Raw genomic sequence first — 24,095 nt, forward strand, 5'->3', positions numbered from 1 at the left:
GCTGTTTATTGAGGGTGTGAAAGAAAAGTTTGGTGCCGCTGACTATAATCAAATGTTTTTCAGATTTACCGTTCGATTGAGCAAGTATCAGTACATTTTTATGGGTTAGTGCTGTCCGATTGTGCTAGCTACTTCACATTAACCTTGCACAGCGATCAGTAAAGGCTAACAACACAGCACCACTTAATTATTGTCACTTCTATCATCACTGTAATGAACTAAAAAAAGGAGACAAACTACCTTTTCTGTATGAAATGTATTGTCGAACTCACGCGCATACACTGCTGGCGACATTCTAAAGCTCCGTTTTGCCCTCCATACTGTCAGTCAGATTGCTGTGATAGCTCAAAAATCATATTTGGGGACCCATGTATAACTCGTGACCCATAGTTTGTGCCGCTGGCTTACAGGCAAGACAATGCAAATATATGACTAACGCTAGGTTCACTTATGTGCCTTTTAAGGACTATTAGACTATCTCTGGTTTGTTATATTCATTTATAGCTAGTTTGCTTTCATAACGTAATGTTATAGTTGTGGTTTTATCTTAACTTGGCTAGCTAGCTAGCAAAAATTATTATTGGATATAAGTTAACGTCCTTAGCTATCGATACTCGATATACTAAGTTAGCTAGCTTGTGAAAATTCAGTCTGCCAAGATGAGCGCGTATCATGGAGGTAGCTATGGTAACGGGGCATGGTCTGTCAATCACAGCTAACTGACAGTTCTCATTACCACGCCCAGACAGTTCGGGTGAACTTTTATAGTGGGAAATTTAGGCTTAGAAAAATCCGTTTTAAAATACATTTAAATGACTGAATAATAGAAAATTATGCACATTTGTTTTGTTGTTGCCTAAAGACAACTGGCAAGTGTCACATTCAACCACCATGTTACTCATTTAATATTTATTGATTTCGACTTAATCACCTGAAATTGAAATATTCTTCCGTGGCCATTTGGGCATATTGTTTTACCGTTAAGCAAAACTCTAGTTGGTAGTTGTATTTGGACCGTTGTTATGCAAAAACTCTGGTTGGTAGTTCTATTTGCACCATTGTTAAGCAAAAACCTCTGGTCATTAATTCTATGAAAACAACGATTCTATCTAGAAAAAATTTTGCCTTCTCGTTTTATACCATAGAATTAGCACCAATTTTGGTCATTTTTGTAATTACATTATTTAAGAAAACTGCATGAAACCATAACTCAATCAAATTCATCTCCCTAGCTCAGCCTTGCCTTAAAATGGTGCGGTCACGCATTGTAGACATAGCGTTTTTCCAAGACCCTCCATGCCATCTAGCTTTATGATAGCCTCGCCGTCACTTGTTATCTAGTTAATATTAAAATTCAGCTGGGTTTTAGCTCAAAATGGTCTCACGGCATGCTTTTTATCCCGGTTAGCTAGCTAGCTAACTAGTGAATTATAGTAATAACAGCGGTCACTATAAACGCAGTCGTTAAAAAAGATACAGGAGAAAATGCGTCCCGTAGTCATGAGTTAAATACGGAACGCCGAACTACTGTCCAAATAAGGGACGATTCAGTAGCCTATTTTGCGGGATGGTTGGCAAGCCTAAATGAAGCCGGTAAGTAGAACCGTGATTCAACGCTGCCATCAATTGCGAAATTGGACACTGAAAAAGGGAGGGGATGTAACAACAATTCAAAACCGAGAAAATAATGTTGCTGTTTTAACTGAGTCACCTCTATCTACAAAGTAATCCGTTACCATGTCAATCCATTCGTTCTTGTCGCTGGCACTATCTAAATTCAGCTCGGTAATCTGGAGGAGAGCTTTAGCCACATTACCAGCGTTGTCACACATGATGGAATCTCCCGAGACACTCGTAATCACTCGTAAAAAAAGTAGACTAGATGGTAAACAACACAAGGTATTTCCTGACTACTTATGCAGGAATGTCATGCGGAATGGCCATTAATATGGATGTCCCGCCCATTGTCCTGCCCCCTCGCAACAAGCAGACAGAGAAAGAGATAGAGAGAAAGAGAGTTTAATTATTTTACTTTTCTCATGTTCACCGATCAAATACGAGTTTGATATTAAGGTATTAGAAAGTATACATGTTTAAAAAGTAATCACCTCATGCGACTTATGCCTGGGTTCAGTGGCTCCTGTCACATATCGAATCATTGTTTGACAGCCCTACTGGCTGCACGGAATTGGGTACTCACCACTCTGATGTATTCAAACATCTCTATTATGGCAGAGTTCATGAGGTTGTAGCGTGAGCCGTTGTTCAGGAAGGCTTTCACCACTGGCTCAAAAAGAAAGTTCCTCATGATGTAGCGGTTGTAAAACTCATCTTTCAGGCCGATGATCTTCCTCATGAAACGAAGTGCACCTGTTGGAATGAGATGGTTGTACCCTTCACTTTAAAGCAGACTTAAAATGTTTGTCCCTCAGTGCAATACGTGTTTTAGTTTTTTCTTGATAACTCCAAATCATATTGTTGGGAATTAGAATAAAACAAATACCCTTTTCCCCTCATTATGACATTTATTGAAATTATTATGTATGCCAACTGGAAGATCGTTTAAGTCAGAGATGTGCCAAAGATGCTCTTGGCTTTTGTTCCATCTGAACCTGTAACCACATAACTGGATTCATGGCTTAATGAATGCACGTGACCATATGTTAGAGATATCCAGCATTATAGCATTCAGACCCAGACCTTCAAAGGCATACTATGCAGGATTTTTACCTTGAAGACATTATTAAATAATCATGGTAAGGCATATCTACGACGCACTGGCAATCTCTGTCTTTAAGCACTTCCACTGAATTTGTGCTCCTTTATCTGTATTTGTACTATATAATGTCTTTGGGATGTTTCTGGGTGTTGCGCTCTTTTCTGTGTGGGGAGGGGTGGGTGTGGCTACAGAGCAAGCCGACAGGGCTAGCTCAGGAACCTTGGAATTGCCTTTCCTCGGTGGCCTCAGCTGACGTTCCCGAAGGGGATTAAGAGCGACACAGAATTCGCTCGTTTTCTGTTGGACCTGTAAGTAACATTACCAGTAGTGGGAAGCTGGCAACAATAAGGACTCTAGCTACGTTTTTTGACTGCAAACACAGCCTAAGAAATCCTGCATAGTATGCCTTTAGTAATGTATTAATCTGTGTAATCTTGTGATCAAGTCCAGATGGAACAAAAACCAGAAACATGGCTGGCACTCCAGAACCAGGGTTTCCTCCCTCTGGTTTAAGCAGCTGGTCTAATTTTGCATGCACAACAAAAAACAGTGCTATCCCTTTCCAGTGGGACGTGGGGTAAATGTACAAAGGGAAATTTGTAAAAGCCACAGCTGCCCTGGACTGCAAGACAGCTCAGATTCAAATTAGGAATGAAAAATTTCCACAGACCATAGGTTTCCATAGCTCACCATCAATTTTGAGATTATCACTAAGCAACTACACTCAATGATGCAAAAACCTCATCGCATGACTGACAGCCCACCAAGCTTCCCAACAAACAGACAACACAGTGCATCAACACAAATCTCACAAAGGGTGCTGGTGAGCACTGAAGCACGCCACATTTGGGCAGGACTCTTGCTGCTCACTCACAGAGTGCAAGAAAGGCATGCTGGGAGCCCATGAGCACCAGGACTCGGCGCAGAATGTCCTTGTTGATGATGTAGTTTTTTATGTGGTAGGTATGATGTTCCACACAGAAGGTCAGCAACTCCAGAATCAGAGCCAGCAGTTGTGACGTCTGGAAATCATCTGAATCGGAGGATGAAGAAGTGAAATTACATCAGTTTGCTTTCAGGTGAAATAACAACTGTAAACAGAGAGTCCCATACTAGTCATTGACACCAAACAATCAATAAACTACACAAATTATTCTGAGCGTAATTTCCTATTGGTACAAATTCATAATCTTGGGTAATCAGTGGGTGCACTTCAAAATCATTTAAAGGGAACCCCACCTGTTAAGACACTTAGGCCTTAAAATTGTCTAAATGCCTTCAATTATATAAACATGTCATAAAAACCGTATAAAAGATTTTAGTTATTTAAAATAAAATAAAATAAAAATCGACTCGTAGGTCGCCATTGTTATTACTGTCACAATGCACTCTGGGTAGTGACGTCAAATGGTTGCACAGGTCTCCTTTCCATGGCTTTTGTCCATTGAGCGGCATTGAAAATGTCTTCAGTTCAGCCTTCGATTCGAGCCAGAGCGGGACACTACTCAGCAGAAAATCACAGAGGACAGCCTCATCAAAAAAATAAAAACGATGAAGATCGGGGGCCAGGAGCAGCTGCTGCTAGAAATAACTTTTCCGTCTTAGTTAGCGGAGGCGAGCAGTTGCTCCACAGATACCATCTCTTATACACTAGTCTCGTCTCCTCTGGCCCCCGATCTTCATCGTTTTTATTTTTTTGATGAGGCTGTCCTCGGTGCTTTCCTGCTGAGTAGTGTCCCGCTCTGGCTCGAATCGAAAAGGCTGAACAATGCTGTGGACAGGCGACACGTGCAACCATTTAACGTCACTACCCAGAGTGCATTGTGACGGTATTTTATTTTAAATAACTAAAATCTTTTATACGGTTTTTATGACATGTTTATATAATTGAAGGCATTTAGACCATTTTAAGGCCTAAGTGTCTTAGCAGGCGGGGTTCCCTTTAAAATCAAAAAACAAATAAGAACAGCAGATCAGACCATTAACCACTTTGTGCAAGGCCCCTAGTGGTCGGTATGCCGGCGTGCCTAGATTGCTCAATTCAGACATTCTGTACTCCTGCAACCAAATTATGAGCTGAAAACACAAACTCGGAGTTCTAGTTTCATTAGTAGACGATTCAGGACAACTATGCCGAATACAGAGTTTCACAGCGCCACATTGTCACGCTGGTCGTGCATTTACCAAGCACCCTCTCCCTGCAGTCTCATCTGTAACTACACCCCCCAAGCGTGACACACTGGACAAGTGTCTATCTGGGCACACGTGAAAACATTCTTTTATCACTAAAATTTGTATTCCGTCGTAGCAACAAGATATAGCCTGTACAGCTGCGCTGTGCTCACTGAACACTGGGGCGACAGAGCTCTGGAGGTAAGACCGATTGTCTGGCAGTCGGAGGGTTGCCAGTTCAAACCCCGCCCTGGGCGTGTCGAAGTGTCCTTGAGTAAGACACCTAATCCCTAACTGCTCTGGCGAATGAGAGGCATCAATTGTAAAGCGCTTTGGATAAAAGCGTTATATAAATGCAGTCCATTTACCATTTACCATAAAGAAGAGGAATTTTTCAATTATACCATGTCATTTTACTCTCAATATCTGCAACTAAATATGGAATAAATATACAACATTACCATTGGTTTTACACATAGAGATGTCCCTTTCGAGACAAAGTGGTTATATATTGTCTTGGAGAATTAATTTGTGAGATATACACTATTTGTGACGCCTGGGTATCTTCTAAAATATCTGTGCGTAATACCACACGTTGTTTACGGTGTTGTCGTCCTTAGTACAATCTGGCTTGATCGACAATTAAGCGATCCAGTAAGTGACAGAATAAGCTTTCCAACGATGTATGTCTAATTTTACTTTCGAAATATCATTTTATAGCTCAGCGTAAACAAAACTTTTGTCTCATTATAACTGCATTATGCATTCAGTCTGTGGTAGCAGTAAAAGACACTGCACCTGGAGAAGTTTTATAGATGACTTTTGTCATTTCTTGGAAAACATTATTATTCTTGAGAAATTCTGAGCATGGCTAAGGCATATGTTTGCTGATAGACCGAGCTGATATACTGTTTTCTGGACTAAGTAAGAACTGGGAAGCGACAGCATTCATTCTGTCTCTATCTACTCCACACAGATAAGATTTCATTGTCCAAATGTAAGTGTTCCAGTGGAAAATATTTCGGTTATACATGTTATTTTTGAAACTGAGTGTATTTAAATAGGTTATTGGTATTCTATAATGAGGATATTTCACACTGTAACATATGCGTTCATTGGTTTGCAAATGGTGTTTGTGCTTAATGCACCGGATGTGACCTCAACTGGAAAAAAAAGAAGAATTTTATTCATTTTTGGAGAGATTCTGGATATGTTTCAGGACCCCTAGATGTTTTAGGTCACTGTACCGACCGAAAGCTTGTAATTCCCACTTGAAAATGATGCAAAAGTGAGTTTCTTGAGTCAAAACAGTTGATTTGTAGTGAAATACATGATTATGTTGTGATTTACAGCAATGCATAATTTACACATTTTGGATAGTTTTGGAGACACTGGGTACACTGCTTACTTTTTGATTCACAGATCTTTAGTTGCTCTGCATATTCACCCTTAGATTTGATGTACTTGTGGTCAAGGAGTTTTTGATCCAGGACATGTATAACCTGCTGTATATTTTCAATTTCTCAGTATTTCATTGCAAACTAAAAAACAGCAAATAAATTGAACTTGTGGCACTTTATTTCTTCTATTTATTAATCAGTGTTAGTATTGTAAATGGTACAAATGTCTTGGTTCATTTAAGCCATCTGTCAAGTCTCTCTGATACTCACATCTGGAGTTATAAAGCTTTAAATAGGGTACCCCCTAAATGGGTAAGGATTGGCCAGATCTGGTATGTGTGCAAAGGGGTAAAACTAGCTGAAGGAAGGATTGTTGCCATAACCAAGACAAGCGGAACTACCAACACAGACAGAAACATGTGGACATTCAGTGACTACGTGAAGGAAAATATAACCGTGAGAGAGAATGCTCATACTACATGAGCAGGTATAACAGTGAGAGCATGTTCATACTACATGGGTGGGAATAACAGTGAGAGAGGACTCACCTTTGCTAGGTTTCTCTTCAGTGGTATTGGCCAGTAGCGGGGCAGAGAGCACATGCATACAGTGCTTGTAGAAGAAGCTCAGGAATTCCGTTTTCTCCGTTTTCTGCAGGAAGAAACACAGAGTGATCAACATCTCCAAAACAAACTTATAGCCTTTATCCAAAGCAATCATGCCTTTGTTGTATGCATATCAATATGTTCATCCAGTTCTTAAAAATGGGAAACTACAATAAGATAAGGCATAGCTTTTAACCAGTGGGGTGAGAGGTAGTGGGGACCTCACGTTGGCAGTAGCAAGCATGTTCTCTGGGTCTACAAGCGTTCGCAGCAGACCCATGAGCTGAACGGCGCCCCCTAACTCTGGGTCCGTGTCACAGATCATGTGCTCGATGATCAGGTTGATCAAAAGGATGTCCTGAGGAAAAACCAAGCCAAGGAACCGTTATCCATTTGAAGACGCTGAAGGAGAATCTTGTATCACCAAAACAGAGTAAACACACGGGTCACGACTCACATCATCGTTCTGCTGGGACTCCTGCATCACAAACTCCCGCACCATGGAAGGGTTGTATTCCACCAGGTAGGAGAAGATATCTGTGGCAGCACTGCGTACCTGAACATCCTCCATTCCCTGCCAAAAACCAGCAGACAGAGTGGGTCATGGCCAAACATGCACTTCACATCAAAAGGGAAGAAAAATCGTATAAAAGCCTGGGCTCTTATTTGTAAAGCCCAAAAAGCTCTAGCCATATCTGATGCCTGAAATCGCTGAAATAGCAGGCCTGTACCCAATCTGACCCGACATCACAGAGCTAAAAATAGGCCAAATACGCAACAAAACCCCCTCAGGTTCAGGAAAGAATTCAGTCCCCTTAGCCGGAGTGCTGACCTAAGACGGTGTGTCCCAATCCAAATCTTATCCATTATGAGCAAAAAAGCAAAACTGATTCTGGATCAGCATTGATCTCTACATAGTTTCATTACAGAATAAAGGCTAGTAAAATCTGATACATGAACACATTCCAGTAATGGGATTTGCACCACCCTGGCTTACCAATATGACTTCTAGTGCTGGTAGTATGCCCATGTTTGACAATGTTTTGAAGAATGCGTCTCTGTTTTGAGGTTGTAACGTTTGAGAAAATGCACAGAATTCCTTAAGAAAGTTTACCTGTAAAAGAAAAGAAACAGAGCAATTCATGATCAATTTGTTTCCATTGTTTCCTTTTAAGAAGCTAAAGGTCTAGATTTAATCCCAACTTGTCAACTTCGACTTTGCATTAAATGCTAATCTGCATTTATTTTCCTGACAGATAGGCAAGCTCAGCAATCAGTAAAATAAAACTTTAAAATTGCCTGAATTTGTGAAGAAAAAAGAGTAATACTTACATTTACTTGCAAATTAAACATACAGAAAATGTTGATTGAAACATCTGTCCATCCACCCTCCACCCAGTACCATCACTTTTCATTCCAATTTAGAATGTCCAAATACAACAACAGGGTAATCTCATTACTGCGTCATCTTATGTGAGTTCACATAGCTGGGGTGGGTGGACTACAGAGAAAGAACTGTTACTAGCGAGCAATGAAGTAGGTGTTTACCCAGTCGACTTAAGCCCGCCCTTAATTCCTGAAAAATGCTACAGCCAGTTGCCCTAAGGGACTCCCAGCACAGGTGGCACCGCTGTGGATGCATGACCCAGTCACTCTGCTTAGGACACCCAAGGCACAACAGGTCTGTCACCCTTGTGCCTAAAATCAATTTAGTATACTTAGCAGAGGTACCAGCTCGTGTCTCTTGTCGTCATCAGTAGCTTCATCAGTTAGTTGTGCAAAAAGGTCTGTCAGGAACTTTTCATCATCCTGATGAGGAAGAAGAGAGAAGTCCATCACTGTTCTGGTGACAGTCAATTGTGGCTGTGCAGGACTGGCTGACATTGTTTACTGGTTGGCTGCATTTCTTATGAAGGGAGTCAAGCCATAGATGTTATTTGAGAATTTGCTAGAAAACAGAACAAAGCCTCTGGACATTTGCAGATGAAAGTTTCCATGCCACAGATCACACCAGCACAGATGACAAGTGACGAAGCGTAAAGCAAAAAAAAATACTGATGTGATAAGACAACGGGCCAAGTTATTTATATTTATACAGTTTATAATTACAGTTGAGGCCAAAAGTTTACATACACCTAGGTTAAAGAAATTAAAACTCAATTTCACACATTTCATGTTACCATACCTTAATTGACTTAACACAGTAAATGTATCTACTTTATTTCCATAAGGGGTCATTTCAAAATAATAGCCAAGAGACAGATTTATTTCAGCTTTTATGTACTATACCAGATTTTCAGTGGGTCAAAAGTTTGGGTCAACATACACTTTGTTAGTATTTGGTGGCATTGTATGGCCAAACATTTCAATTAAGAACACCAAAAGGCTAGGTCTTCGTCCTGGTGATCACCTTCAAACTTCATTCTGGCTTTTTTATGCCGGTCTTAGAGTAGGGGCTTCTTGCTTGTGCGACAGCCTTTCAGGCCATGGCGATGTAGAATTCTCTTAATGGTGGATGTTGATACTTTGGTACCTGATGCCTCCAACTTCTGCACCAGTCTGTTTGTTGTTTTCTTGGGGTTCAGTTGAACCTTTCGGACCAGAGTCAGCCCTGGGAGTTATTTGTGCCTCCTTCCTGAACGATGCAGTGTCTGTGTGATCCCAAGATTTTTATATTTGCATACAATTGTTTGTACAGATGCTCGTGGTACCTTCAGTTGTTTGGAAGTTGCTCCTAAGGGACTTACGGAGGTCTACAATTGTTTTTCTGAGGTCTTGGCTGAGTTGCTTGGATGTTCCCATGATATCAAGACCAGAAAGGCAGTGGTTCTAAGGGTAGGTCCTTAAATACAGCCACAGGCGCAAATTAACTCCCAATTAACTGACAATTGGATAATCAAAAGCTTCTAGACAGTCATTACATAAATTTCTGTATCTTCTAGACTGTTTAAAGAGACAGTCAACTTGGTATATGTAAAATTTTGTCTCACTGGAATTCTGATACAGCGAATTAAAGCTGAAATAAATCTGTCTCTAATCAATTGTTTTAAAATGACCTCTGATGTGAACAAAGTAGATTCTCTAATTGACTTGTCAAAAGAAATGTATGGTAACACGAAATGTGCGGAGCGGTGAAAAACTGAGTTTGAATATCTTTCGCCTAGGTATATGTAAACTTTTGGCCTCAACTGTATTTCCATAATTGCTTAGTGTGTGTGGATAATAAAATGTCAAGGACAAAATACTTGTGCAGGTATAAACATTGAAATACATGTTTAAATCCCTGCAAGTCACAAGGTGGAGACAAACTGGTGGCTCTATCAAGGAGTCAAAAATGGGTCTGCGAAGACTCCCGCCACAGACGAATCTACAGGTCACAAATGCATACATAATCACTCAAGCAGTGCCTCTACATCAGTGGTCCTGGGGGTCCGGTATGCATGCCGGTTTTTGTTCCAACCAATTACCTCAGTTTTAGTTTTTTGACAGCTCTATAAACTAGGTTGGTTAACTCCTGGACTTGAGCACAGTAAACTCTTTAGGATACACTTGCAGTGTGCAGCTGTAGCTGGTGCTTATGCAATTTTCAGATCAAGATATGATTGAGCTAACTGAATAATTAAGAGAAGTTGACACAAAATCCTGAAACGGATCAGCCCTTGCTGTGCACCCCTGCTCTACATATAGTCATACAAGAGCATGAAAATTTTAATTTTCTTTGTGTCGGAGTTAACGCCCAGAACTTCTTGCTGGGTATGCAATATAAATTCAAATTACTTGTTCTTCCCTTAATAGTGAATTGTGAACAGAATTAAACAAACTATACTGGTATAATGGTAGAACGTATGAATAAGAAATCAAAGAAAAACAAATTCCTCTCAAATTCCATTAAAGATTCACACTATTTTTTTGCCAATTTAATATTTTTCCAAAAGATCTTTCTCTCCCTTCAAGCCAAACAAGCCATTTTGGTTGGGTTTTTTCACATGCTCTGTGTTGATTTATTGTCAGACCGAGAATTACACAAGTGCCCATCTTCTGCCCACACTCCCGCTCCCAAAAAGTGAACAAGGCATTTAGTACAGAACAAACATATATAAATTGCAGCCATCCACTCCTTACACTCTCCTCATTTGGAAGGCAGTGTATTGTGCGATTAGCTAACATGCAACAGGAATAGTCGCAATACCAAATGTGACTACCAATGACACTCCACATTTTTCTTACTCTCTGCTCATACAGATGACTCGTAGATAATGTTTTTGCCAGCAAATGTGGCAAAATGTCATGTTTTACAGCTTTCATATTTTATCTGTTTAATTGAGACAAGCAAGACAATGCAAATGACAAAACATTGAAAGGGGTCATGAATCACACAGTAATATGACTCTGGTTCATTTGCTTTTTACCTTCGTTAAGACATGGCCATGCATTCAAATTTGAAATTATTCGCTAGAAAAATAAACTCAAGTTCGCTTTTGTGTAGCTACTTGCACTAGACTGTGGACTTTCAATGATGAATCTTGAGGAAAAAACAAAACAGCACCCACAGAAGGTACTTCTGTCATGCCCAGAATGCACAAATGAGTACGGACAAACATAGGCTAAATGATTGAAGTGTCACATTTGATACCTTATCACAATTAAATGTGTTTGTGTTCGTACATTACTCCGCCATGTTCTGTTTTACACAGAAATGGTGGTGTCGGGTGCGATGTATTCACATTTGATGGCGCACGCACAGAACCTTGCATGTGGAATGCAGAAAAGAATGCATGCAAAATCAGAGACCGTCCCTCAGGATCTCTGGTAACATCCAAAGAAGATGACGACAGTGAAAGAGAAGTGCCAGAGGTGGAAAATTTTGATAAACAAGGGCAGTTGTGGTTGCATAGGACTGCACATTCAAATGGCTGAAAAAATAATGAAAAGAACACCTTCTTTGGATAATAGCCCACCAGCTGAAGTTACCAAAAATAAAAATAAAAAAGAAAACATAAGACTGCACACTAACAGTCAAACATTGGTACCTAACGCAACATCCTACTTTTCTTACTTTTACAGAGTTGTAGATAAACAAATAGCGAAAGTAAGCATATCAACTTACATCGTACTTACACAGTGACATTGTTACTAAACCTTAGCTCCCTTGTCACAGTTGATGTCTTTAACAGTAGGCCTAAAACTTATCAGATGAAACCATGTGTTGACACTTTGTCTTTAAAATTAGGTTTGAGTGTTGCTCAATATTACCGGACAACACATACAACACATTTTCAAAGACATATTTTAGTGGACTGTTTAGGTGGAATACATGAGTTTATGAACAGGCCACCCATTTTTTTTTTTGAAAAGCGTTGGGCCGAAACCAACCTAGCCTATGAGGTGCTGGGAGCGTTCCGTCGTATTTCATAGTAAATGGACTAATTTATGGGCGGCAACAATTTTCCAGCTGGATATCTTAATCGGCATCTAGCTACATGACGTAGTAGTATCCCCAAAGAGCAACAGAAATATCACGATTGGGGTGGGGCCAGATTGGAATGCAGAAAACATTTTTCAAAGAGGGCAGCAATGAGACGTTTTCTCCCAGTTATTGAACCTGACCGCATATCATACCCTGCTGGCGACTTTCACATCTGCCCTCACGTCAGCTACAGCCTCATTTTCCCAATCTAAGATCAGTGCATGTGTCTCTAACCCACGCAAACTATTCTCCACCTTCTCTTCCCTCCTCATTCCTCCTCCACCCCCACCTCCCTCTTCCCTCTCCGCAGATGACTTTCTGGCTGCCTTTGAAGGAAAGGTGGCTACAATCCGGAACTCCTTTGCCCATCCAGTGAGCCCCCCAACCCCCAGGGACAAACCCACAGCCACACTGACCTCCTTTGAAATGCTGGAGGACTCCGATGTACTACAACTCATCACCTATCATCGTGCAACCACCTGTCCACTTGACCCCATCCCATCTACAGTTCTCCAATCCATTTCCAGCGAGATCCTTCCCTATCTGTCCTCCATTGTTAATTCCTCTCTTGCCTCTGGTCATGTTCCCTCTGATTTTAAGATGGCTTGTGTTACCCCACTTCACAAAAAAACCCACCCCAGACCCCTCCGATATAGTGAATTATCGACCCATATCGCTTCTACCCTTTCTGTCCAAAACCCTTGAACGAGCAGTTCTTAAACAACTAACCTCTTTTCTCCATCAGAACAACCTGCTAGACCCTCACCAGTCTGGCTTCCGATCCGGGCACTCAACAGGGACTGTGCTCCTGGCTGTGACGGAGGCACTTGCCACTGCAAGAGCCTCATACCTGTCTGCAGCTTTCGACACGGTCAATCATAAAATACTCCTCTCCACCTTGGCTGAGATGGGCATTGCTGGGACTGCCCTGTCTTGGTTCGCTTCCTATCTTGCAGATAGTTCCTACCAGGTCACCTGGAAGGGGTCTGCCTCTGCTTCTCATCCCCCTGTTACGCAAGTGCCACAGGGATCTGTACTGGGTCCTCTGCTGTTCTCCTTATACACCAAATCTCTTGGTTCAGTTATTAATTCACATGGCTTCTCCTATCATTGTTATGCAGATGACACACAACTCTTCTTTTCTTTCCCCCCCTCGGCCACACAGGTCGATAAGATATCTTCCTGCCTGGCTGACATCTCCACCTGGATGGCCAGCCACCACCTGAAGCTCAACAAAACTGAGCTGCTCTTCTTCCCATGCAAGACCTCCTTACTACTTGAGCTCTCAATCACGGTTGATAGCACCACAGTGACTGCCTCTCACTCTGCCAAGAGCTTGGAGGTGGTCCTGGATGACCAACTGGACCTCACAGAGCACATCAAGGCAACATCACGGTCCTGCAGATTCCTTCTGTACAACATCAGAAGGATTCAACCATACCTGACGACGCACTCTACCCAGCTGCTTGTCCAGGCTACGGTGACCTCTCGCCTTGATTACTGCAACTCTCTCCTTGCAGGCCTGCCAGCTTGTGCCATACAGCCACTACAGATGATTCAGAATGCCTGACTCATCTACAACCTTCCCAAATTCTCCCACTTCACTCCTCTGCTGCGATCACTCCACTGGCTGCCGGTTGCTGCCAGGATCCGGTTCAAAGCCCTGACCCTTGCCTACACTGCCGCCAACAGGACAGCCCCCATCTACTTGCAGGACATGATTCGATCCTATGTGCCTGCTCGACCACTCCGCTCTGCGGCAGCCTTGTAACCCCTCCCACCCGACCAAAGGGATCATAAATCTTCTCCACCCCAGCTCCCCAGTGGTGGAACGAACTCCTCATCCCTCTCCGAACCTCCCCCTCACTACCCATGTTCCGCCGTGGCCTGAAGACTCATCTCTTCAGACTATACCTGGACTAACTACCACCACGCTGTATATTTAACTCTAAATCCCCCCCCCCCCCTTTTTTTCATGACACTTGTTACATGTTGCCCCATCCCAACACTTTTTGGTAATTTGTATTTGTCCTAATACTGTAGCTTATTCTTCTGCCTAGTTGGCTTTGCAGAGATTAGGTCAGAATAATGTTCACTGTGTGAAATAAACTGTGTTCTTGGCTAGAAATAGCTGTACAAAATAAGTATTGTATCTTATTGATACAATTGATACAGTATTTAGTAGTTGTCTATGACCATGAAATGCGCTTTTCGTACGTCGATTTGGATAAAAGCGTCTGCCAAATAAATGTACTGTAATGTAATGTATTAGCCTATAATTAGCATTTATGTTTAAATTTACATTATAAAAATAAAACACATTTTAAAGAGTGTTCAGTATTTTGATTGGTGGTGTGGGGTTAGATGGCAGCAGTGGGGTTGGGGAATTTCAGAGTAGCCAAATTAACATGGCTGTACTATGGGCGGCAATACATTTAACAAATTGATCGGCAGCAGGTTCAATGTAAGATAAGTTGCATCAAATTTAGTTATAACAGTAAAACAAGTACAATGTGATAGCATGTGAAACAAAAGCGCCACAAAGCAAATCTCTAGATGAAGGAAAACAAGCAAATAACCTATAAGATTCCTTGCAACAGTTAAACATATCCAATTCCACCAGAAAAGAGAATTTGTCACTTCGATGATTACTAATTTTCTGTACTTTCCCATGCCTAATTACAACATGAACAGATGATAAGAACATGCCATTCAGCCCACCTATACTCAGGTTTTCCTACTGTCTATATGATTGTGTTACATGATCTAAAATTTTCATTCGATGAATGGCAGCTAATGATTGTTCTTGCCCCGACATGCCTGTATTGTGGCGATTTATTGTGGTCTAATTTATGAGTAAATCAGTGATTGTGTATGTGACTTAATTAGCTGATTGAGCCAGGGTAAACTGTGGTATCAAGAACCAGCATACACACTAGCCAAACAGGACAAGAGTTTCCCAACCCCCGGTCTAGAGCAGTGGGTCACAATCGTGGTCCTGGATACCACTGTGTATTTTGTGTTTTGTTACATCCAATCTCTTGCTTCAGAAAGATTGTTTAACACATGCATTTAAGTTCTTTCATAATTTTTTTCCTTAATCTTATTAACACAATTCAATTTTGACCCATTATCATTTGCTTTGTCCTTGAATTCTACACTACCTATCAAATGATTAGTTTTACTGACCAGTAAGGCTGTCGAAATTGCCATGAAATTGAGTTTGAATATTAGCTTTTGTAATTAGTTAGAGTTTGAATATATTCAAATATCTTTGCCTATAAATCACAAAAATAAGCTGCTTATTGTCGGGCGCAATATGCACGTGACGCTCCCTCCAAACTGGCCTGCGAGTTATTTTCCACAAGCGGGCAGGAGAATAGAGGACATCAGTGAACTTTCATACTAGGTTACTACATCCGGGGCCTCATTTATAAAACATATTTTAGATCAACTGTGTGGCGCGTACGTAGAAAATCACGTCAAAGTAGTGATTTATAAAATTTCAACATGACTCGATTTGACCATGGAAACGGTTGTGGCTCCACATCAGGTCTTCACTTCACGTATGCACGCAAGTTCATTTTATAAATGAGCTCCCTGCAGTTTCTATAGCCTAATGCGCAAATGAATAAAGCACTGTCTCGTGGATGTAATTTGCCACAACTCGGCATTTATTAATCCACAATAATAGGGAAATGGTTGTTTATAGGAAATCCCTGTTTATTTCTTAACACAAAAACTATTCAAACGGCTAATACCTGCAGCCTAAAACAACATAAATGACTTAGGCTACTCTGTTTAGTTTAACTTCTTTCATCATCTAATTTTATCAAAATCTTCAGAACAGAAAGGAAACATAGCCTGCCATGGGAACATTATTTAGCCTAAATTGTTAGCTGACCAGATCTGTTGAACGAAGTGAAAAAAGAGACTGGCTTGCAAGGCTAGCTGACCAGTAACGTTAGGTGTCCATGGAGCTGAAAGTATCACGGTTATTGGCAAGAAAAACCAGATGATCCACTTGCTCTGGATCCAGGGCAGAACGATTTTTGTTGACAGAGGAAGTAACGTTAGCACAGGAAATGAACTTTGCGTGCATGAGCATGATTCGCCGCAAGAAATTAAAGCCTGTATATTCATGTTAATTACAAAACGCGGGATCCAAAACTAATATTCGTATGCTCAAATTTAGGTTCGAACTTAAAAAAAAAAAAAAAAAAAAAAAGATTTTTTTGAATAGTTTTCGAACTTCAAATATTTTTTGACAGCCCTACTGACCAGGTTTCCACACGTTCACCAATTTGGAAACTTGATTCACTTCAGCCTTTCGTGTGATTATGGGATTTTATTCTTCGTGGCATGGATAGCCATTTCTGAGATAATGTGGTTTCAGAACGTAAATAATCCCTCAAAACATGGCTTGTTAAAATTCAGGAATTTCAACTGTGGTTGGAATGAAAACCAGCATGCACAGAAGTTTGAGAACCACTGGTCTAGAGCAGGGGTGGCCAACCCTAGTCTTTGAGAGCCACATAGTCTGCAGATAAAATAAACAGGGGATTACATGGATTATGTTGCTCAATTTTTTCAAATTGCTGAATTTAGGGCTAAAACAAACCATGTGGCTCGATGGGACCATGGCTGTCTGCCACCATTCTCAAGCCTCTAAACACTGTGTCAATCCAGGTCTCCAAAACCAAGGGACTCTGTCTCAACAAAATGATGTATTACTAGCACTAAAATTAATATGAATTCACTGCACATGTAAGTGTTCCGTGAACCACTTACCTGCAACATTCCAACAATTTCCACTTTATTAAAAAATATAAAGGAGTGGAGAGTGGACAGCATGTTCTCCTCAAAGACTGAAGGGGTGGGGAGGACCATGTCCTGAATGTACTGCACCCGGTACGTCTGGTGGATTTTCTGCTTGAGCTCTGGGTCAGAAATGGGGATGACCTCCTTGAACTTGGCAGTCTTAGTCAGGAACTCCCTGTGTCTTCGTGGCTGGGGGAGGGCAGGGTCAAACTCTAAGCAGCCAATCACATCCATAATGCATTCCTCCGAGAACATGACCTCAAAGAGTGCGGTACGGTTGAGAAGGAAGATCCCCTTAATGATCTCATAGAGGTGGTGGAGGCCCTCCCGGTTCTCCAGGTCCTCACACACATGAAACAGCTCCAGGAGCTTCTTTATGTAGCCCTCATTTTCCACCGCAAGTGCCAGCTTCTCACGCCGGAGGGGTGAGGGCAATGAGGAGGCCACCAGCTCTGCCACCTCCTCCAGCCGGCTCAGCTCACAAGGCGGCAGCTCCAAGCCCGGGGAGGACATGTCGTCGAAGCGCTCCTCCTCCGACTCGTCCACCAGCTCCTGGGTGATGTCCACCGATGGGTCTTTGCCCTGGACCTGGTTGCCGATGGACACAAACACAACAAGCAAAAAAATTAATAGTAATTATAATCCACACCAGTGTAATACCACTTAACAAAAGCCTTATCCCCATCAGAAAATCTGAATCTCTCATGAATATAAGTGGATTCAAACAATGTAAAAAAAACAAACTCATTGTATTTTCCTTTTACACTTAAAAAACTTGGTAAGCTAAAGAAGAAACTGCACTTACATTAAATTGCAAGTCAAAGTTCAACTTCTGATTGAAACGAAATCATGTGATTATGTTGGCGTAATTATAATTTTGATCACATTTGCAGTTACAATCAGATTCATGGATAAGAACAGAACCTTGCTTTACTTTGTGCTCATTAGCTTATTATATTCAAGCGGGGATCAAATGTGGATTCTCTTTCGAACTTGGGGAATATTGTAGTTTTTCAGGATAAAATGTGATATTTGCTATGGTTGTTGAGGGAAAAAAGACATTGAACAATCAGCATTAGACTTATAAGCTTTCCACATAGCATACAACACATTTTTACTGGAGGCAGCATACTAGAACATTTGAATCTTTAATCTCATGTTAAATGCATAATTTCTAAGTCAAAAAAATGAACTGAAGATGTTTCATGAACATATCTACTGAATTCTTTTTTATCCAAGTTTCTTGGTTTTTTAATAAATTTCTGAAATAAGACTGACATTTCTGCTTGCATTCATAATAAGCAACCATTTCCCCAGTGTATTTATACTCATGAAAACATAACTTCACTTTAAAACTTTGTACATACTGCAGGGCTTCTGGATATCTTCACAAGTTAACAAGTTGCACACTATTCAAGTTAAGGTTTATGGTGCTAGATGATTTCTGTGCGTACTTGCCTAGCTGTACAAAATGTTGAGGCAAACCTTTGTAGCGCAATTAAAAGAGTGACACTGGGAATAAAGCTGAATTGCATATGAGGCTCCAAGGTGCAAGTGTATCATACCTGGCATATTTTCTCCCAGATCTCATCACACCCTGCCTTCTCCTGGAAACTCAGGGCCAAATCATAGTTTTCTGCTTCTGACCATACTATCAATGTGTCCTGGGAGGGGGGGAAGGACAAAGTTATTCAGGTCACAGCCCAGTCATGCAGGGTTCAAATCGCAGCTGGACATTTTCTATCTAACGCAATCCTAAATTATCATTCTCGCTTGCTTGTGACAGCGCAATGCAGTTTGCCTGGGACAAGGCACAGGCTGCTAATCCGATTAACATTATCGGTAACAGTGTTGAACGAAAGGAAATCCTTTTATAATGATGCCACTAACCTGTTGTTTCTGGTAAGCAGTGTTGGGGTTTATTTTTGACTCCAGAAGTAGAGAACCTGCAATGATAATAATAATCATCTAATGACGCGTTTACAACTGGAATGTAACAAAGCTAAAATAAACAAGCACCTTCAAGTTTTAAAATTAAAAGTGAAAAGTGCATTGCTCTTCTCTTCAGGACAAACAGAATGATTACTGCCTTGCAAAAAAATGGAAGCTAATTTACTAATGTAGGGTGGCAGTGTAGGAACAGGGCTTGCAACTTTGTGGTTGAAGGTTTGCTGGTGGGGCAATGTTGTTTTACTCTTGAGCTAAGGTACTTATCCTGACATGCTTTAGTAAATATCCAGCTGTACAAATGGATTGGATGCAAAAAAACATCATCTGTGAAAATTACTCTGGAGCATCTACCAATTGCAAATGTACTATGTACCTATCCCAAAATTAGGGTGTGGCATCTCAAACCAAAGAGTTCAACTGCCTCATACTGGTGCTCACAAACGGCTTCTGAGCCCTGCGTGCCACACCCATCACTATTTCTGCCCTGTGAGGCATTTACAAGGTACTGAATTCAGCTTGAGGCCAAACAAAATCACAGCTCCACAGGAACCAAAGACCTGTCCTGGTTATTGTCTCATTACTGGTGGCCCAGCCCCCTGTCTCAGCCAGGTCCAGTGCTCAAAGGAGGTCGACCAGTCTCGACCTCCGGCACATCCATGTCTTGCTATTCTCTCTCCTTCATTTCGTATGTATGCAAGCTGTAACCAACGGTTATTGCATCTGAGAGCAGCAAGTGTAGTATTACCCCTTGTAACCAATTCTGTGTTAAACTTCCATTGCATTAGATGTGAACTACCAGCCCCCCCCCCCCCCCCCCCCCCCCCCCCCCCAACACACACACACACATTGCACCTGCAGCCACCCCTCTGTCACCAAGGTTACCATAAATCAGCATTCAACCTAGATAACTGGACCATCCTGCATCACTGCATACAAAAATCCAGGGATTAGTCATTGGATTGAAAGGCCCCACATCCCTAGTCAACAGAGGCAATAAGGATGTTGGGACTTTCAATCCAATGATTAATCCCCCCGCTTTTAAATGCGCCCAATAGCAATATAGCTAAAATATATTTATTAATTAATAATCCTTCTTCCAAACTAGTGGGATGAGGAGAGTTGTGCTTCCGCTTTGTGTATAACTAACTAATAACTACATGCAACCGCTTTTAATGTTATAATCACTTTCAATAAAAATGGATGGCCAAGTCACTAGCAGTGTAGTATCAAAAGTCACTAGCAATGTGATATTAACTACTGTTGATGATCATACTGTGCGAAAGTGAAACGTTCGCTAGCTAACGTCAACTAGCTAAACTTCTACCTTTCAATATTCAAAGAACAGACTAGCCGACCTTAACGTAACGCATATATTAATTTTCATGAACTAACGTTACTTAAAGTAAAATACTCATGCAAAAAGCCAATGGTCCAATACTACACAGTACAACTTATTGGCTTCCCAGATTGCTACATTAGCTAATTTACCTCACAAGCTAGAGTAACATTAGGGAAATTAGTCCGCAAGACTGAGTTAGCTAGCTAGTTAGCTATGTCATATTGTCATCGCATAGCTAAACTGCAAGACTCCAAACGGACTAAAGACAGTGTTGACTTACCGTCACTTTCGGCACGAACCAGCAAGGACATGCCTTTCAGCCTCTCAACGTAACCGGACGAGACGTGCCCGGTTCCCCGATCGTCCCACTGCCGGTCCTCGTTAAGGGTGTAAACCTTCACTCGTCTGCGAGTATCTGTCATTCTGCAGATCCACTTGGCTGTTTGGTATAACGTTACCGAAAAGTTTCTTCTGTCTTACACCCCTCGGTCTTGCACTGCAGTGCTGTCCAAGATCACTCTCCGACGTTTTATCGCAGCACTAGTTAGGCTACCTAACGAGACTTCTCAGGAAAATATAACAGCATGTAGCTAGTTATCCAGCTTTCTAACAAACCGTACCCCGACATACACTCGTTTCAGGTCAACGAAGAGTACGCCTATTCTAGCGAGGGTACTTCGATTCACTTTCAAAAACAAACAGGCGAGCCACCCAATTACTCTTTCCTTTTAAATGAATAAAAGCAGCCTCTAGCTCAAGTATTAATTAAAAACAGGCCACGATAAGCACGCATGTACTGATGGGATATGGGATTACATGAGAGAAATTTCAGAACGGTAGAATTATCGGGTGCCCTGATTCTAGCTAACGTTAGGTGGCTAGTTAGCCGCCTTGTAAAGACAGCTAGCAACCAGCTAGTTAGCTAACTACCTTGCTATCTCATATTCTGAAACAGCAATAGACCACAATCAAAGAAAGGAGTCCAATTCATTCTTTTCACAAAGACGCAGCTGGTTTCGGTAAAAGACTATAAGACAAATGTACGTTTATATATGATGTATCATTGTCTAGCTCGCTAGCTAGCTGTGAGTGTTACTGTTGATATTATTGAGCTAGCTAGCTGCTAGCTAGCTATATCCTGGCCGAGCATTCCGCCATGTTCTGTCCTCGGGCCGTGGAGAGAAGCCTCTCCTCTCTAATTTCGGAACATTTCAATATAACATGAAATCAACTGAGGTAGCTAATAGTCAAACTACAGCATTAAAATGTATCTACTTAGCAGAGCGAAACTACTATAGCTACTTTGCTTCTCGTTCATTCCCAGGCGTTACTTCAGATAAATACAATCACCCTACTCAGAATTTCGACATCTCCAGGTCCCCTGAGAATACCAATACGGGGTTTCCCGTCTACCACAGGGGTAGCCCGCCGTAATTTAAAGAAACAGCGCTTCAATTTCGAAAATGTCTTGTATGTGTTCGATTTTTATTATTATTGTTGATCTTTTATTAAATCGACCGGCTGCCTCTTGCATTCCATGTGTTCGGCAAGAGGTTCTAAGTCACAGTAGATGTTTAAGAAATTTATGGTAAAATAGTTTTTTTCACGAAAAAACTTAACACTGCCACAAGTAGCCGTTTTTGAAACGGATGTCAATCAAATAAGTAGGAAATGTTGATTGGCTCAAAACAGTTAAGCCATTCATGTCCTAATCTCATTTGCGTTTAACGTATCGAATTATATCAGTGGTATAGGTTTGGGTGGCACCTGTGCAACCTCCTTGTCATTATTACAAAAAAAAAACATCAGCAATTATGAATATAATTAAAGGGGTCCAAGCAGCATGCAGAAATAATGAATTCTTAAGCTGTAAGGACACATATGGAATGAATTATTAATTATTCAAAAATTAGACTCAGTCCCAAAATTTGAGATGATATTCCCAAGCTTTGAGGTCAACTAACATGTGACTTTCATGATGATCAGCTATTATTAAGCCTGTCACATGCCCACTGGAAACGGATTGGCTGATGGTGGTCATATTTATTCATATATGACTTCATCATTGTCCATCCAATGACAGACTGACAAAAACAATTTGACCGGTCAAACGGTTGAAGAACTTGACTGGCTAGCACAGAGCCATTGCCCCAACCACATCCAACACTTTTGGAATCAATTGCAAAGCCAACTGCAGGCCAGGCCTAATCGCTCAATTAGTGCCCAACCACACTAATGCTCTTCTGGCTGAATTGAAGCAAATCCCCGCAGCAATGCTCCAACATCTAGTATAAAGCCTTCTCATAAGAGTGGAGGTTGCTATAGCAGCAAAGGGTGGACCAACTCCATATTAATACCCATAATTTTGGATGAGATCTTGGATGTCAGTTGTCCAAATACGTTTGGCCATGTAATGTACCTGCCAAGTTTTATAGCTCTACGATTGTTTTAATAGCTTTATTATGTTTGTTTTTTTCCGGTGTTTCCAGATATAGTTTAATGTGGCTTTAAATGCCACAATATTTGGTTTCTGGTCCAGAAATGTATATAGTATTTACCAAGATATAGTAATATATAATAGGTTGATTAAATAAAATATTTAATTATTAGAAAGGTCATCTTTCTTTACTCAAAATACCACATGTTCAAATGTTAAATTAAAAGGCATACAGTTATTGTATATATAGCTCATTGCGTCAGCCCCAAACTTTCTGCTATAATTGCAGTCCCAAAAAAGATGTGACAGGGTTTCTTTCTTGGTTTTTACAGAACCAGCAACTGGTATTCAATACAGAGTTCAATTTGGTATAATATTTTTTTACCGGATAACATCTACATAGAATTTTAAACAATATTTATTTTATCTTGTTAGTTAAGAAATATTCTTTCGTTAAAATCTAAGTCCATTTCCAATTTAAATTCTCATAGAGGCCATTCCAGTAAAAGACAGCAGTTTAGACAGTAGTTATATTTCTTAGGATTATATTTCTATACTTTCTTAGGAGAATATGTCAGGGTTCTGTGTCTTCCCCCTGTTTTTCCTGGTTGGGCCGCCAGATGGCGGTACCTCTGTTTTGTGTCCTGTTTGATTGTATCATTGGTTTCAATTTTCCTATTATTGGTTGCTGATTGTCTCGTGTTCCCTTCCCTCTCTGTGGTCTGATTGTTCATTGTGCCCTCCTGTGTCTCGTCTGCGTCGTGTCTATTTAAGTCTCCCTTCTCCCTGACTCAGGTGCTGGATCCTTGCCTGTTGCTTGTGAGCTTGCTTGTTGCCTGCTTGTTGTTAGTTTGTTTGACCGTGCTTACGAGCGTGTTTCTGCCCCGAGTGTTCCTGCTCCTGTTCTGTGTTCTACGCGCTTTTGGACCTGCATTTTTTGAAGTTTTCTTTGTGTTTGTGAGTTGCCCTGCGATGCTTTTTGTTCCCCTTTTTCTGGTTGTAAGTAAAGTCTTTGTTCTGCCTATTTTTGGAGTTTTGTGTTTTTCCCCGCACTCTGCGTTTGGGTCCATTCCCTTGCCCACCCTGACAGAATACTCATTTGTTAGCTGATTTGTTATTTATTATAAAAGTCAGCATCAATATAGATATTCTTAGGGTCCAGTGACGGCATAGTGCATTCTCCTC

At 41.0% G+C, this 24,095-nt stretch overlaps 1 protein-coding gene across 1 annotated transcript in view; it reads right to left on the reverse strand.

Annotated features, from left to right (window-relative positions):
- The window catches only part of LOC118229322 (serine/threonine-protein phosphatase 4 regulatory subunit 3), a 42,176-nt gene extending 20,302 nt beyond the window's left edge, over window positions 1-21,874 (reverse strand). The window contains exons 1-11 of the mRNA XM_035421185.1: window positions 20,754-21,874; window positions 19,075-19,130; window positions 18,750-18,848; window positions 17,155-17,772; window positions 8,628-8,705; window positions 7,894-8,010; window positions 7,354-7,470; window positions 7,123-7,254; window positions 6,840-6,942; window positions 3,594-3,752; window positions 2,201-2,370 (exon numbers count right to left, since the gene is read on the reverse strand). Coding sequence (XP_035277076.1) covers window positions 2,201-2,370; window positions 3,594-3,752; window positions 6,840-6,942; window positions 7,123-7,254; window positions 7,354-7,470; window positions 7,894-8,010; window positions 8,628-8,705; window positions 17,155-17,772; window positions 18,750-18,848; window positions 19,075-19,130; window positions 20,754-20,895 — 1,791 coding nt within the window. The 5' untranslated portion in view covers window positions 20,896-21,874. The remainder of the gene's footprint in view (window positions 1-2,200; window positions 2,371-3,593; window positions 3,753-6,839; window positions 6,943-7,122; window positions 7,255-7,353; window positions 7,471-7,893; window positions 8,011-8,627; window positions 8,706-17,154; window positions 17,773-18,749; window positions 18,849-19,074; window positions 19,131-20,753) is intronic.
- Window positions 21,875-24,095: the final 2,221 nt, after the last annotated feature.

Source organism: Anguilla anguilla, chromosome 6, assembly GCF_013347855.1.
Source record: "Anguilla anguilla isolate fAngAng1 chromosome 6, fAngAng1.pri, whole genome shotgun sequence".
NCBI lineage: Eukaryota > Metazoa > Chordata > Actinopteri > Anguilliformes > Anguillidae > Anguilla > Anguilla anguilla.